A 17,466-nucleotide genomic window follows, 5' to 3' on the forward strand; every position below is an offset into this window, starting at 1 on the left:
CTGCTCATTGTTGACCTAAGCAACTGAAAGATAGTTGCATCTATCAAGTAGGAATTTAGGTACTGCTCTGCGGGGAGGCAAATTTAACTAATTTACGACACCATAAAAAAACTCGTCCAGCTCCTGTTTGGAATGAGGAAGTATCCATCAAGATGCCACAATGGATGATGAAGCAGCTGCTCCCCCTGTGACTGGAATCGAGCATAACCTCAGGAAGCTGGAAGCTGGAGAATGTTAAATTGTCTCTCTCTGTCTCTATGTTTATATGGCATTGAATGTTTGCAATTATATGTGCACATTGTGATCCGCCCTGAGTCCCCTTCGGGGTGAGAAGGGCGGAATATAAATGCTATAAATAAATAAATAAATAAATAAATACTAGGAATGTTGTAGTTGCGTGTGATAAAGTATTTACTCAAAGATGCCAAGTGCCCATAATCGAAAGAGCTTTGAAAATGGGACAAATACCAGAAGCAGGTCATAGAAAAGACAGTATTTTGCCATCTTTTAACCATGTAGCACATTGATACAAATGGTACTTCTACGGACCATATTGTCATTCATATTTCCATATTACATACTTCTGATTGTTTGTATTCTCTTCAGGAGAGCCCCTTTATGTTCTAGGGCCATATGTTGTTCTTGGACATTTTTCAAAAGAGAGGAATTAACTCTGTTCAGCTTCATTTCTGTGACAGTAATTTCCTTCTTAATGAGTCTTAGGTTTGGCTTTAGATCCTAAGTGTGTTTTGTTTTTAATTCTGTACAGCGCCTAGTAATCCTAAATGCTTCATAATTATTTTAATAATTCATGAGTAATTAACTTTTTTACATGTTCCTTATGTGACAAGGTGTCACTCATGGAAATTACTCAGCGCAGTCTGTAAACCAATTTTGTTAAATCATTGAAAACCCACCTATTTTTACTCCAACAATGAACAATATATGGGCTAATTGTGTAGCCATTGCAAAATGCTGCAGCAAAGTCACTGACTAAAATATAGAAAACATGTTAAAAGTAACCTAGAAAGACTAAAAGCTTGTTTCATGTTGTTGTTGTTGTTGTTGTTGTTGTTGTTGTTGTTACTAATAATGATAAGCAAACAAACATGGTGAATGTTGGTTATAATTTCTTATAAGCTTTTAGCCTTTCTAGCACCTTTACGTATCAATACGCAATATAGAAATGTAGCTTAATATGACAATCAGTGTAACTAGTGCTTGAATTAGAATTAAAAAGCTCACAACTGGTTTGGGTCAGTTTCATACATTTTCATTCATTCTTTTCCATATTAATGTGGAATTGTTTTTAATTGCAGAATATGTACATGCAATATGTCTTTAAATGCACATTTATTAATGTCTTTTCAACTTTACATTTTAATTGCAAAGTTTGTGCAAAACCTATTTTTACAATTTAAACTCTATATTGGATTGAAATTGTAAAGATAGTTTTCAGCACCATGTATTTTGGATTAATCCACACATTGCTAAACATATTGTACAAACAATTATGCACTCTACATTTTAAATGTTTCTTTAGCTAAAATAACTATTGCAAAATAACAATTTAAGAGATACTTGTATTACAGTCCACCCATTAGCTCAGGCAAGTTTGCAATTGATAGTGGTACAAGTGGTACAAGTTTGACGTTCCTAACAAACATGATAGTTGAAAAGAATTTCCAGTCTTAATGAGCATTTTAACTTAAAGTGACTATTCCCTTGCAGTCAGTTAATATTCTCAGGTCAAATAATTTAATCTATAATCTATTTATGAAAAATAGCTAATTTTTAAACAGCCTTTTTTCCTTTTCTTTTTTGAAATCAGTATTTTGTCCTTTGGATTGCATTGTAAAAGTTTTATTCTACAAGGCAAACATTATCTTGTCATCCCCCACTCTTTTAGCCTTCAGGAAAGATTTAAAAACCTGGCTTTTCCGATGTGCTTTCGGAGAGTAACTATTACACACTTCTTTTGTTACTCCCCCATCATCTACCCTCTAGATTGTTTTTATCTTATGTCCCTGGTCTCCGTGATTATATTCTTATCCTTTTCTCACCCCAAGTTTTAATTAAGTGTCTCATGCGGCCCGCCCTGTGTTATATATATATATATATATATATATATATATATATATATATATATATGATTTTGTGTTGCAGTGTATATGATTATTTATTGTATTGTGATATGTTGTTTTATATTTTGCTATATTGTACTGTTCTGGGCATGGCCCCATGTAAGCCGCCCCGAGTCCCCGTTGGGGAGATGGTGGCGGGGTATAAATAAAGTTTTATTATTATTATTATTATTATTATTATTATTATTATTATTATTATTGACTTTTGTCTCTTTAAAATTTATGTTTCAACAATAACAAAAATATTTGAGGGAAATATTTCAACATTATATCTTCTTTTGTTTCCATTTAAATATTTCCTCCTTGTAATGTATGGGTATGTGTGTGCTTTCTTTAAAATGTAGAGCACTTATGCCTCTCTTTTGCAAAGTTTAAGCAAAAGTTTTTCAAAAGATATAATTTCTCATTCCTGGGTTGCAATATATTAATGGTGATGTCTCCAGTTTTCAAAGCATTTGAGATGAACCCAAGCAAAAAAGTCTGGAAAAAGTAAAATAATTTGAATATATCATATGAATCTAATTGCATGCAGATTATAATCTTATTATCTTTTAGGAAACAGACCTCATTACAAATAATAGATAAATTTTTGGATAAATGCCCATGCAATAGTTCTGAATATTTAATCTACCTTGTAGATTTTGTATCAAAACAGTCCAAGCAATTTTGTAGCTGTTGCTATTTGCAGAAAACATTAGTGAACAAAGTTTGAAACATCACACTTTTTCAAAAACTCTTCTTAGATCTACTCTGTAATTTGGAACATAGCTGCTGAACCACCACTTGTCTAGAAACTCAGTGACCCAGCATTCAAATTGCTATGTAAAGATTATATATACAACACATTTTAAAGTTAACTTTCTTTTAAATGTATACCTTTCAAATGCCAAAATTACTATATGCAGTGTGATAACCGTTTCCCATGTCATGCTTGACACTTGATTCACAATTACTTTTTAAATAGATTTGTATTTTCTTTGGTCCCCATCCTCTTTTTAAAAGTTGGGTGAATTTTATCATAGACCACGAGAGCAATTCATGTCTTGTAGCACTTGGAAAAATCTGCATTGGTCCTTTTTATAGATTTCCTTCTGCTATTCTGTGGTGCAGAGGCATAGTCTGCTACTCCAAACCTCAGTAGCATTCCTCAGGCACCTTATCTTCTTTCAAGATTGTATCCAAATGGCTTTCAACTTGTTCGTTTCCTTAATCATAAAATCATAGAATTGGAAAGTCACCTAAGCCAGCCTTCTGCAATAAAATTTCACTCATCAACTGACACCTCCCACGATCCTCTTGCCTGATCCAGACCAAGTATACCACAAGTAACTGCTCTGCAGAAGGTGCCTGAAGAAAGCCATCATTATTTTATGAGTGTATAGTGGACAAAACCTCATACTAAAATAAAACCCACCCTTTGAAATCTTGTCAGCTAAGTGCTATTTCTAACTCCTTAACAAACTCCAGAGAGGCAGCCATATTAACTGTGTTGCAACAATTCCAATAATCATAGAATTATAGAGTTGGAAGAGACCACAAGCACCATCCAGTATAACCCCCTGTCATGCAGGAACGCAGAATCCAAGCATCTCTGACAGATGGCCAACTAGCCTCCAACTAAAAACCTCCAGAAAAGGAGATTCTACCACACTCCAAAGTAGCATATTCCACTGCTGAAAAGCTCTTACCATCAGGAAGTTCTTCCTAATATTTAGGTGGAATCTTTGTTACTGCAATTTGAATCTATTACTCTATTTCCTAGTCTCCAGATTATCAGAAAACAAGCTTGCCCCCTCCTCAACGTGGCATTCTTTCCAGTATTTACATGACTATCATGTGCCCTTTCATCTGTCTTTTCTTTTCCACAGAGTCCACTATAAACACTGCACATTGTTGATTTGTGTAAATGAGCAGTGTTCAGAAACCTTTCATTGTTCCCAATTTTTTGTGATCCCAACATAGAGCTAAAAGGAATCTTATTTGGGGTCAGGACCCACAGTTTAATAAGCAGTGGTCTAGAGCACATTTTCACAAATAAAAAAAAATATTTGGGATATATCTCAACTGAAGAAGATTGGAATGAATTACCTGCTGTCTGAGTTCCATGAGACCCTTTGGTGACAAGTGTACACCTTTGATCTTCCATATCCCCCATGCCTCCCCCATGCCTCCCCCTTCCATTTTGGCTGTGGGAAAAAAGAACTCTTCTTAAAAAGGTGTAAACATCCTTACTCCAGTCTTAACAACCTACTCCAGTCTTTCTGAAATTCAACCGCAGAATTGACCATGTATGATGCAATGGCACTTTCACTTGCCGAAAACAATAGCTGTTATAACACATTGGTCTTCGATATGCCCAATGGAGCTGATTATAGTAAGAGAGTTCCCACACAGCACTTTGCATTGAGGAAAGACTGCAAAAGATTTAAAAAAGTTAACAGAGAACAATATATAGTCTAATCTTGTTAATTTTCTCTCTTAATCGTGTGTTGAATAAACTTCCTTCTTTTCATGGCTTGCAAGGAATCCCTTTCAAGGTCCCCCATCAGCCACAGAAATCAAGTATTTTTAAAAGGGAGAACAAATGTTCTCCCTTTGTCTTCAGTGTGGGAAGATTTCCATGTCCTCTGTTTGAAATGCAAGGAAATGAGAAGTCCTTTCCCTTTCCTTGCATTTCAAATAGGGTGCATGGAAATCTCTCCGGAATAGCCCAATTATGCATGTTGAGTTCATCTGGTAAAGCAAGTAGGCATCAGGAAATAAGGGCGTGGAGACCTAAAATGCTAGCTGTGTAGAGCTTGAAAGAAAAACTGACTAATTGAAAGAAGACACCCAATGTGTGCCTCTCATTGGAAAAGTGCTATTTTCCACTTTTTTCCATTGCTAGTCTTGTTAGACAAAAATGGAACTTGCGGGTTTTTCCAGTTTCTTCTCTTAGTCCAAATCTTGCCAAATCTGATTTGGTTCCAGGTCTGCTAGCAAGGATGTTTATACATGACTGGATACTCAGTCAGAATTTCATGACAAGGATACTGTCCTAGCCACAAAAACCATAATAGAATGTGTCATCCTGCAGATATCTGTGATTTGTTGCAGAAGAGTTATTTTCTCCTTTTGTCTACCTATATCAAATTAACTCTTGATTGTGTTAACATTTTAAGATATTTAAGTAAACTGACTCAGTTATCACTGCAAACTGAAGTAATAGAGACTGGCAGGATTACTCTGCCAGCTTCCAACCATCATGGGTTCAAATAAAAATGGAATCTGCCATCTTCTGCTGGAAATGTGTTTTTATTGGCTTTTCTTTGTGCAGCCATGAAATAACTAGATCATTTTCTTCTGCCTTGCCACAAGAATTATATTTTAGGATTTTTCTGAAAGTTTGGAGATGTAAAAATATGAAGATTAGAACCTCTTGTATCAGCAGAAAATGTATAGATTATATTTTAGAAATAGTTTTCCATATCTGCATTGTGTATTCCAGTGGTTTTTATATTCAGTGATACCTTGACATACGAGTTTAATTTGTTTTATGACCAAGCTCATTACTCAAATTGCTTATATGTCAAATCAAATTTCCCCATTGAAATTAATTGAAATGGTGTTAATCCGTTCCAGCTACCCACCCAAAAAAGCCACACCAATTTTTATTATGTGTATTCCCCTTCAAGATCAGAGAAGATGCTACTGGAGACCACTCTACCTTGCTCCCCTCCCCCCCATCCCAGCTCTGCTTATGATTGGTGATCTGGGAGCAGCTCCAAAGGCATGTGCAGCAGAGGTTGCACGGTGGAACTGAGGTGTTGCAGCCACTGCCTGTTGTCTGTTGGTGTCTGGGGTCAGCCCAGTGGGCTGCATGTGAGCGGAAGGGGTATGTAAGCTTCCCTATCATTCACGGCCTCCTGCATGCGAGGGGGTCACACTCAGGTTTCAGGGTGTGTAATTTCCCCTGTCAATCAAGGACTCCTGCCAATAAAATGGGCTCTTCCCAGCCAGTTGGGTTTCTTTGGGGTTTTTCTGCAGGATTTTAAAATTAGAATACGTGTTCAAGTTGTGGGGAGGACTGTATGCACACATGTTCTGGATGCCTCTTATGCCTTGTCTTTGCAAAAAGGAGGCAGCAGAGGCAACAGTGGCCTTTTAGGCATCTCTGGAGGGCTTTGTTAAGGGAGCTCGTAACTCAGATCTCAGTTCGCATTTCAAAGCCAAAAATTGATGGAGTGACAACTTGTATCATAGAAAACTCATAAATTAGTGCTGAATATTTCAGAAGATGGATTTCAGAATAAAGAGAATAAAAGATTTCCGAACATTTATCTTGCCTTTAGAATACATGCATGTAAATATACATGTATAAACAAACTGGTCGCAGAAATAGGGTTAATATCCCTAATATCCATGCAAAACAAGCCATGATCCATTCATTTAAGTGGTCAGAAGATGCCTCTCTTTTCTTTCCAGCATTCTTCAGGAACATTAGGGTTAACTGGGTGTGTTCAAGCATAGAAGGAAATACCAACTTACAAAATCACAGATATTTTCTCCCAGAGCATCCAGAGTTACCATTTTATTTTTCCATTAAGAACACTAGTGTGTCCACTCGTTGCTATTGTTAGCAAGAATACCAAAACTGAAATCATGTGAAAAACTTTATTTTTCATTAATAATCCAATAAACAAAATAATATGTGGTTTTCATCCTTTTATCTGTTTAGAATGATTTTGGAAATGAAAAGATGAAGCATGCTTGGAAATAAATGTCTATGTACTAGTTCTTTATTTTAAACAAACTTTATCCTGTATTTCCTCATCAAAAATTACCCAAGAAAGCATACTGGACTGTTTCTTAGGGTTGGGGATGATTCTGGTGTCTGTTGTCTTTCCCCACTAGTAAATAAAAGAGGGATGTTCTGCTTTTCTATTAAAATGTTTGTAGAAGTAATATAAGATTTGCTAGACTGTTCTTTAAAAGAAGAAAAAGCAATGACAAGCAAGACTAAAGTGGGCCCTTGATGTAGGCCCTTGATGTCCCTATGGACACAAAATCATTGGATGGTCAAATCCCATTATATACGATGCATAAAAAGACAAAGTCAGTGATCTGTTTGGAGGGAGGCAGGGGCAATATTTTCAAGCTTTGTTTGGTTGAGTGTTTTGTATAGAATCAGTTGATACAGAGAACCAACTGTATGGGGTTGGCTTGTGCAATTTGGCTGAACTGCTATTTTAACTGTATTTGTTTTTTAAAAGTTTATTTTTAGATTAACCCAGTTTATTATTCTTGTACCTTGTCGTCCCTATTAACAACATAAAAATCAAAGTGGTCCCTGGTCAAAAAAAAGTTGGGAACCACTTCTCTATAGTCAGGATGTAACTGAAAAATGGAGGTGCACCCCCCATTTAATAGACCTAGCTTGTGTAAGACACACCATGGCTTTCTTCTATTCTGATTGGCCCAACAGGCAGGGCTCACAGAGAAACGCCTTGTGAGAACAAAACATCCTCTCTGTGTGCTGTATGTTCCCGAATAGAAACTGAAAGTAGCCGTAATTGGCAGCCGTGTGGTCCATTTCAGACAAAAAAATGGCTATGGGATCCTTTCAATTACGGATTTCTGAATAAGCCGAACAAGCCGAAACAGCCAAAGGCAAACATCTAAAATAAATCCATACACAAGTCTAATATGGGGTTTAAAACATAATTAATTCTGATGAGGGAAGTGAAGGATTTCAGTTATAAGACTATCACAGTACTCAAATAGTCTGTTCTGATGGCATGCTACAAGGGTGAAATGATATCTTACCATACAATCCTAAATCTGAAGCAGAAGGAAATGGTTGCCTAAAACAAAATAAGGAAAAAGAACCACAGAACAGTTGATTCTGCTAACATAACAAAATGTGTGATGAAATGTGTGTGATAAAATAAAATTATACTTTTTTAAGCTTCCAGTAGGCAATGTATGGTTATCAGTATAAGAGTGTTAAGAAATGTTGTTCAGTTATAAAGTTTTGTTTTTCCAAAAAAAAGTCTTCATGAATCACGATTGAAATAACGGGCAACTTGCAGTTATTTCTGTTTAAATGTTTCATATTCTTATTAATCAATAAACCCAGATTCATTTTCACTTAAAGGAAAAATTCACCTAATAAACAGCGTTAATCTCTAGAACACAACTTCTAGATTTCAATAATCCTAATTATTCTACTGCTCTTATTGCTAGGTTTGCTGAAGCCAAATCACTCGGAGAAAAAGTAAACGAAATACGAAATAAGATCAGTAAGTAACTGTGTTCAACTTTATTTTTCTTCTTTAAAATGCTAGAATTGCAATTATTGCATACTTTAAAGCTAAAGCAACACTAAAATTGCTGAAATGGATGGTATGAACAAAGCAAAACAAAAAAAAAACCATACTGGAGTGTTATAGGTTTTAGTGAATAATAGAATAGATTCCATTTTTCTTGTATAGGCAATAGAACCTACATATTAGGTTAATTCTCTCTGTGTTTATTAAAACATTTAAATAAATTCCGGTCACAAAAATACAGTTATTACTGCCTGTGTTTTCCTCAGTGATTCCACATATTTATCTGAAAGATTTTACATGTTAAGCTCAGTTTCATTTATTTCTTTCAATGCTAATGCCATACAACCTATTTTTGTAGTCCCCAAATCTAAAGAAATTGGGTTTTTTTTAGTTTCTTCATCTGAACCAAGACAGATGTACTAGGTGGATAGACAACAGGAACCAAGAACATGAGTGTGACTAGTTTTTACTACTGCTCAGAGCATCATTCATTATGCCATGCATGGAACCTAACCTGCCAGAATTATAGTTAACAACCCAATTGCAAGAATTATAGGCATCTGTGGCTTACAGCTACATACTTAATATACTTTTATTGTTGTTTTGGTTTTATTCAAACATTCCTGGCTGCCCCATTGTGCACAATTAAGGCCAGATAACTTCCACATTAGTTTCTGTTTTTCCAGCCAACACTTAATAATACAAAACTCTGCACCACAAAGGTCATTGGAGGACTTTTTTGGTAAGCCACTTAATGCAATGGAGAACCCATTTTACCAGTCTTGATGATTTATAGTGATGCTGACAGACATCGATTGGCTGTAGCTTCAATATCTGCCACATATATTTTATTTTTACAGTTTTTCATAGTAGTGACCATTATTTTGCAGTACTGCAGCTCCTCCCCAAATGATCCATTGCTGCTTCTTCCCGAGGAAGTAGGCACAGCTTTCAATGCTATCTTCATTGCTGGATGTTTTTCAAACTAAAGTATCCAAATCTTGCAAAATTGAAGTGAAATCCAGTGTGAGAATTTACTAATGTACCAAAAGATCTTTTTGACCATTTTGGTCTCACAGATCAGACAGCTCTTCTACACAGACCCTAAAATGAGGAAGTTACCAGGATTTTTACCCTCCCCCCATTGAAAACCCAGATTTGGCGCTGTCTGAAAGCGCCCAGAGAATCCAGTGGTAATGAATAAATGCATCACTACTGATAATACTTTATAGAGCAGTTACAATTTGCAAATTGCAGTACCCATTTTAGAAAAAAGGAACTTAGATGTGATGATGGTAAAACTAGAGCAGAGAGGCCCTATACTATAAATCTATTACTCTATCCACTAGACTTCCTGGCATGAAAGGACATTTTCTCACTTGTAAATCTTAAACTCCTAGTACTAGAGTTACTGGAGCAGAATCTATATAGTCAGTGATAAAAGAGAGTTACTCTGTATGTACTGTAGAAGGGAAAGTACACTTCGCTCTATGCCTATGGACCGAATTGGTTTTCAGAGAAATATAGATTTCTTACAACCTGATGTCTGACTTAGGCTGGATCTACACTTCCATATAATCCAGTTTCTGAGTACAAATGAACTGCATTCAACTGGCTTATAAAAATCGACACTGCTATATAATTGAGTTTCAGAGTGCAAATTAACTGCAAATTAACTGGGATCAATTGATATTCCAAAACCTCTTAAGAAGCAGCTGTTCCTCTTATTCAGTTCAAATCTCAGTGAATAATATAATTGACATTGAGGACAAGATGAAGCAGACTTTCATTTCAAGTAGGCCTTCCCAAAGTAATGCATTTTGAAAATACAATAACAACACAGGGCTTGGTCACTTTTATTTATTTAAGAATTGTGACTGGTTCATACAGGATACAAAGGCATTGCTAAAAATTGCTATGATACAACTACAAATTCCATTTCTGATGGTCATCATACATTGTATTAATAGCAACCTTAGAGAAAATAATGCAGTCACCTCACTGTCTAGAAATGTTGTATATTTGTGCATTAAACACAGATTCTGTACTTTATGTTGTATTAGTCAGATATATTTTCGGTTGCTTTGTATAGTGTGAAATCACTAGAGCAGTGAGAGAATAATTCTTGAATCTGTGTTAAGAGTCTGATACATTCCTCACTTTGCAGTAGTTTCTATACTTAACATTTCAAAACCACCTCTCATATCTCCCGTTATTCTTCATTTTGACTCCCTTGCTTCAAGAAGGTGCATTTACTTCAATCATCTTTGGTCCATTGCTAGCTTTACTCTCATCCTTCATATATGCATTGAAGAAGAGATTTGGAGTCACAAGAAAGAAATCATATGGAATAAATCGCAGGTGTTCCCACCTGCTATTAATATCCTGTTTGGAGTTTAGATGCCTCTAGTCTTTTTATTTATTCATTATTTGTAAATCCACGTGGTATGTGAAGAATTCAGAAGTATTTTTTCCTAAAATCTGTGGTTGGTGATCTTGTCTCTGTAGGATAAGTAAACCCAAATTGAAAGATGATGTGAAAGGAAGTGAAATAAAGTCAGGATCATGAATATATGATGAAGCTGTCCTGGTAAATTAGAAGATAAGAGGAAAAAGTGAATGGTCTAGATAGGGCAAAAGATTTGCATATTACATCAAGGCAATCATAGCTCTATATGGAAATGTTTGTTGGAAAACTTAACAGTGCCATTGGGGAATTTTTAATATATTGGGGCATTTGTTACATTCATCCTGAATTATTTGCCTCAAAATGAAGTCCTAGAATATTACAGTGTCTGACATCTTTAATCCAAAGTAGAACAATTTCTTATTTGCACCATTAAATTGACTCTTTCTGTATGCTAAATTGCTTTCCCCAAACTCAAGAGTTTCAAGACAGCGTGTATTACAAACCCCACAGTTTAATTTGAGGGTTGGAGGAGTAGGATTTGGAATCTAACAAATCTAGAAACTGCCAGGTTAGGGGAGGCTGCTCCAAAGCAAGATGTCTATGAATTTATCAACTATGATTTCCCATTAACTTACATCTTTCTTTCTTTCTTTCTTTCTTTCTTTCTTTCTTTCTTTCTTTCTTTCTTTCTTTCTTTTCTTTTTGTTTGTTTTTACCAACATATAAATGGGCAGTAAAATGCAGAAAAACCCTTCTAGATCAGCAGATAGCTGCAACACATTTAGCTAAAGAGAGATGGAAGAAAATATTCCTGATAAGTGAATTTGTCTTCATTGTCACATCTAGCTATCTCTGTACCAATCTTCTACCTTCTTTTTTGCAGCATTTATCCAGGACTGGTTTCTATAATTTTTACTTGCCTTTACTGACAGTTATACCCTAATATGTATCCCTTTGCCATACATTATAATTCTGTATTGATATTTGATTTTGTAAAGAAGCTTCCCCCTCAGGGTCAGCATATTTCAAAATACTAGTGTAAATCGTATTGTAATGGGTTTCTACTTTCTTGCAAGAGCTCTGGGCTTTCATTGGAAACATACATCATGAACAGGACAGATTCTTATAACGTATGGCAACATTTAAGAAAATGACTTCATGTGATCTATGAACATGCCTAGGCAGAATTCACAAAATTGTTTTAATAAAATACAAAGGCAGCATTTTCCTACTTAATTAAACCTTAACTCATGCAGAATTAGCGCTGTCAACACAGCTTTGTTGGGGCCTATTATATTAGGAAAATGACCCATGACAGAATATTCTTATAGTATAAGTTCATCATTTCAGAATCTTAGATAAGAGTGAGTCAAAATAGATTTGTTTAATTTCAATGTTGCACTGTACTGAAGTATTAAAATGACTTAAAATCCATGTGTAGTCAGTTAGCTTTGAAACATCTCCAGGAGTTACACGAAGGTTTCACAAGGAATGTAGGTAGTTTAGAAGAGACGCTGTCTTTAAAATTCATTACAATGGGTTAAATGTAGGAGTGACATTATATTATAGAATAATAAGGAGGATCCCATAAAAATTCTTGCTGAGATAATTAAATGACTCAGAATGTGATTGTCTTATCTGATGTTTATACTGCCCTTTCTCTAAGAAGTTCAGAATGATTTACATCCACCCCTTTTGTTCTCTGTGTCTTTATCAATATATTGCACTCATGTATGTTTACACCAAAAACAAACAAACATTTGGATCTTTAGTCTAGAACTTCTTCAGCTTTAATTCAGGATGGGCTTCACAGAGTTCTTTAAAGGTGCTGTCATTCAGGATACTTTGAAAACTGTGTTTTGAATCTACTTTTCTGGAGAAAAGGTCCATACATTATATCAAATTCTGAAGTGATCCATGTCTCCAAAAAGGTTAAGAGCCACTGGCCTAGTAACAGTACAATTTTGTGCTAGGCAGGAGGGAAATAATTTTAGTCATTCAGAGGTAAAGCATGTCATTTGGGACTTTTTTCTCTTACTCCTATGACTCTCTTGAGCACCAAAACCTGCACCAAAAGGTTTTAGAATGCACAGGACTACAAAAAAAGAGGGAAGGTTACTGATTCTGACAACAGTAGTGGGATCCAGCAAACATACAACACTGGATCATTGCTTGAATGTTTGCTTATTTACTTAATACATTTATATCTACTTGTACTTAGAAATAAGTAACACACACACAAATAAAAGCTAAAGCAGTGGGTACAAAGTAACAATCTAAAGTAAACAGGGATAAAACATGTTTTGAAAAACTTGTGGGGGCGAGAATTTACATACACTACGTAAGCATCAGAGAACCAACTCTGAGGGCAGCAGTCCCCAAATCCATTTCAAGATATTCTAAAATTATTGAAGAGCTTGTGGTTGAAATCTGTACAACAATCTCATACAGAACAGTACTGTTCTGTAAGAGGCTCATTATGTGGTTCTTTGGAGGTAAGCTCCATTGTATTTAATGGAGTCTACTGTTAAGTAGACTGGCTTAACCTCGAAGGAGCTGGGGGTGGTGATGGCCAACAGGGAGCTCTGGCATGGGCTGGTCCATGAGGTCACGAAGAGTCAGAAGTGATTGAATGAATAAATAACAACAGCAACTCTTGAGTAAATATGCATAGGGTTGTACTTCTGCATGGACAGATTATGGTAGAGATGGAATCTGAATGAAAGATGAATGCTTAATTTGCCACAAATAATGCTTAGCCTTAACCCTACACTAGCCATGCTATTTCACTAATCATCCAGTTTGGATTAAAAAACTTCCACTTAAAGTCTCTTCATTATGTTAACATTATACAATATATTGTTATAGTAATTATTAGTACTGTAACTGTCAATGGCCCACATAAATATTTTTAGCTATGAGGCTTGCCACTTCTTGAAGCATTCAATCCATTTGTATATCTTCTTGTTAATTTTGATCCCATGCCACTTTATACAGATGGAATGATTCAAACAGGAAGCTAAACCCAAACAAAATGGGAGGGGGGAGCTTGTTTTTCTACCAATTGCTAATTAGGAACTTGTAATCTGAAATTATAACTATAAATGGAAATCAGTGGCCTTGCTAAGTAAATTTTCAGTGGAGAATAGATCTTTTCTCATCCATGTTTCTTCCTCTTATTTTTTATTGTAATCTTTATAATGTTACATCTTTAATCAAAATGTGTTCACATTTTGTTAGTTTCATTTCTTTTCCATATCTTTGTATGGAATATGTGTCCAGAATGGTCAGATTTATCACAGGTCTAATGACAGGCAACTGCATGCAGAATGAATTCCTTAATTTTCCCAAAGAACCTTTTTCCAGAACATATGGAGATTGAGCATTCAAATTTTTATGGGCACTTATCTCTAAATGAATAATAAAAAATTTGGAATAAAATAAAGTATCAACTGGGGGAATATTTTAGCAGTCTCTTTAGTGAGGCATCAGAACATCATAATTGGCTAGGGAAAGAGATGTTCCAAGTTATAATTTCAGTTTTATTTGAGCTTTACTGAGTATCATAGAATTATAGTGTTGAAAGCGACTCCATAAGTCCCCTGTTTACTATAGGATCTCCATTTACAGCAATCTCAGCAAGTAAATGTCCAGCCTCTTTTTGAAGACAACTGGAGAAGAAGACCCCACCACCCCTCTGGGCAATTCATTCCATTGTCAAATCACCCTTACTGTCAAGAAGTTCTTTCTGCTGTTTATTTGAAATATACTCTACTGTAATTTAGACTCCATCTACTGTAATTTAGGCTCCAATTTAGACTCCATCTGTAATGCAGTTTATACTGGATTATATGGTAAGGGTAGACTGATATAATGCAGATTGAACTGCATTGAACTGGATTATATGAGTCTGCACTGCCATATAATTCAATTCAATGCAGTTAATCTGCATTCTGAAACTGGATTATATATGGCAGTTTAGATGAGGACATAGAACCATTAGTGCCACCTAGAAGTGAGGGCCCTACTGTAGATAAAGCCTGACCTGGATAAACTATAGTGGGGCTACTTTATCTGCACATCAAATTGTTGGGATCAAAACAAAATATATACAGTATATAAACTTTATTACGGTCTATAGATCCGCAGCTATTAAGTGGATAAGGATCAAAACATATATTTCCTACAAAAACAGTTTTACTTGAACAAATACTTGTGTTTGTTCATATCTTTCTTTTGTTTACATAAAAAGCTGTGTGCATGCATGGTATTGAAATCAACTCCTAATTTTATTACAGATTTGTTGTGATAGCTTTTTTGTGTTTTATCATCCACATTACCTCCAACTTTGTCTCTGTTAATCACTGTATCATTTCTGAAGTGTTCTGTTGCCTGGGCTAGTAGTTTGGGCTCCACCACAAGCAATCCCATATTTATTTATGACAACAGGAGTATTGTGTCCAGAGCTTTAAAAAAAGTTGTCCTTGTTGTCTGGGAAATAAATCCATGATTATTTAATCATTATTTGCAATGACAAATAAAGTTTGCAGGAGAAAAAAACATTCCTTCTCAGTATTCCCCCTATGTTCAATCATCCAGAAGTGTTGTACAGGATTATTTCCGCAGCTATTCTTGCACAAAAAAACTCTACAGAGGTAGGTTTTCTGTGCAGAAAATTGTGTATTCTATGTAGAAAACATTTTTCTCTGCAGAAAGCATGGTTCTCCCATGCAACAAACACATATTTCCTCTATAAAACATTCCTGTGAAATCCTTCAGGGTATTCAGTACCAGAAGAAAACTGTGCAAATTTCTTCCCAATGACTTCTGATCGGTTGGGAAGGAAATAGCTGTATAATTCAGCAATAGGCATGCATTAGGAAGCTATGGTTCAAGATTAGATCTCCTATTCTCTCTAACTGACATCACAGCTCATTAGCACTATAAAGGCATCACAGAGGGATGTGAAGTTGAGATACCACTCTTATTTAATAGTAGGTTTTTATATCTGTACTTGGATGTGCTCATATTGATTAACCTGTAATGGAAATTGTAGTCCATCTTCTATACTCTAAGTATGTGCATTGGAGGACATAGTATTTTAATTAATTATCTACACATCATTTTGTAATGGAATTATACCAGCCCAAAAACAAATGTGAAAATACTGATGCATCTCTCGAGAAGGTGATACAAATTTCCTTTGTTTGCTTGGCAGTTATTGGACCCTAGGGGAAAATAATATTCAGTTTATTTATTTATTTATTTATTTAGTCTTTATATTCCACCCTTCTCACCCCGAAGGGGGCTCAGGGCAGATCACAATGTGCACATATAATAGCAAACATTCAATGCCATATAAACATCAAGACAGAGACAGAGACGCAGAAGCGATTTAACATTCTCCAGTTTCCAGCTTCCTGAGGGTATACTCGATTCCGGTCACAGGGGGAGCAGCTGCTTCATCGTCCATTGTGGCATCTTGATGGATACTTCCTCATTCCAAACGGGAGCTGGACTAGTTTTATGGTGTCGTAAATTAGTTAAATTTGCCTCCCTGCAGAGCAGTACCTAAATTCCTACATGATAGATGCAACTATCTTTCGGTTGCTTAGGTCAACAACGAGCAGGGGCTATTTTTCATTTTAATTGTCGGGTGCTCACCCTGACACGGGCTTACCTCGAAGTCACGACCTCTTAGTCAGAGTGATTTATTGCAGCTGGCTACTTAACCAGCTGCTCCAGAAGTGGTCAGAAGTGTTTATTTCATTCCTGTGATCTACAATTGTCCAAAGGTGTAACCTTTAATGTGAGGTAAGATTCTGGAAAAGATCATTAAGGAAGTGGTCTGCAAACACTTAGAAACAAATGCGGTCATTGCTAATAGTCAACACGGATTTACCAAAAACAAGTCATGCCAGACTAATCTGATCTCTTTTTTCGATAGAGTTACGAGCTGGGTCGATACAGGGAATGCTGTGGATGTAGCCTACCTGGATTTCAGTAAAGCCTTCGACAAAGTCCCCCATGACCTTCTGGCAAACAAACTAGTTAAATGTGGGCTAGACAAAACTACGGTTAGGTGGATCTGTAATTGGCTAAGCGAACGAACCCAAAGGGTGCTCACCAATGCGTCGTCTTCATCATGGAAAGAAGTGACAAGTGGAGTGCCGCAGGGTTCCGTCCTGGGCCCAGTTCTGTTCAACACCTTTATTAACGACTTAGACGAAGGGTTAGAAGGCACGATCATCAAGTTTGCAGACGACACCAAACTGGGAGGGATAGCTAACACTCCAGAAGACAGGAGCAGAATTCAAAACGATCTTGACAGACTAGAGAGATGGGCCGAAACTAACAAAATGAAGTTCAACAGGGAAAAATGCAAGATACTTCACTTCGGCAGAAAAAATGGAAATCAAAGATACAGAATGGGGGACGCCTGGCTTGACAGCAGTGTGTGCGAAAAAGACCTTGGAGTCCTCGTGGACAACAAGTTAAACATGAGCCTACAATGTGATGCGGCAGCTAAAAAAGCCAATGGGATTTTGGCCTGCATCAATAGGGGAATAGCGTCTAGATCCAGGGAAGTCATGCTCCCCCT

At 36.1% G+C, this 17,466-nt stretch overlaps 1 protein-coding gene across 4 annotated transcripts in view; it reads left to right on the forward strand.

The window, feature by feature from the left end:
• Nucleotides 1-17,466, forward strand: part of kif6 (kinesin family member 6) — a 210,390-nt gene that overhangs the window by 133,682 nt on the left and 59,242 nt on the right. For all 4 annotated transcript variants that reach the window (XM_008125901.3, XM_062973564.1, XM_062973572.1 and 1 more), the window contains one exon: nucleotides 8,370-8,425. In XM_008125901.3, the coding sequence (XP_008124108.2) occupies nucleotides 8,370-8,425 (56 nt within the window). The remainder of the gene's footprint in view (nucleotides 1-8,369; nucleotides 8,426-17,466) is intronic.

The sequence above is a fragment of the Anolis carolinensis genome, chromosome 1, assembly GCF_035594765.1.
Source record: "Anolis carolinensis isolate JA03-04 chromosome 1, rAnoCar3.1.pri, whole genome shotgun sequence".
Classification (NCBI taxonomy): Eukaryota; Metazoa; Chordata; class Lepidosauria; order Squamata; family Dactyloidae; genus Anolis; species Anolis carolinensis.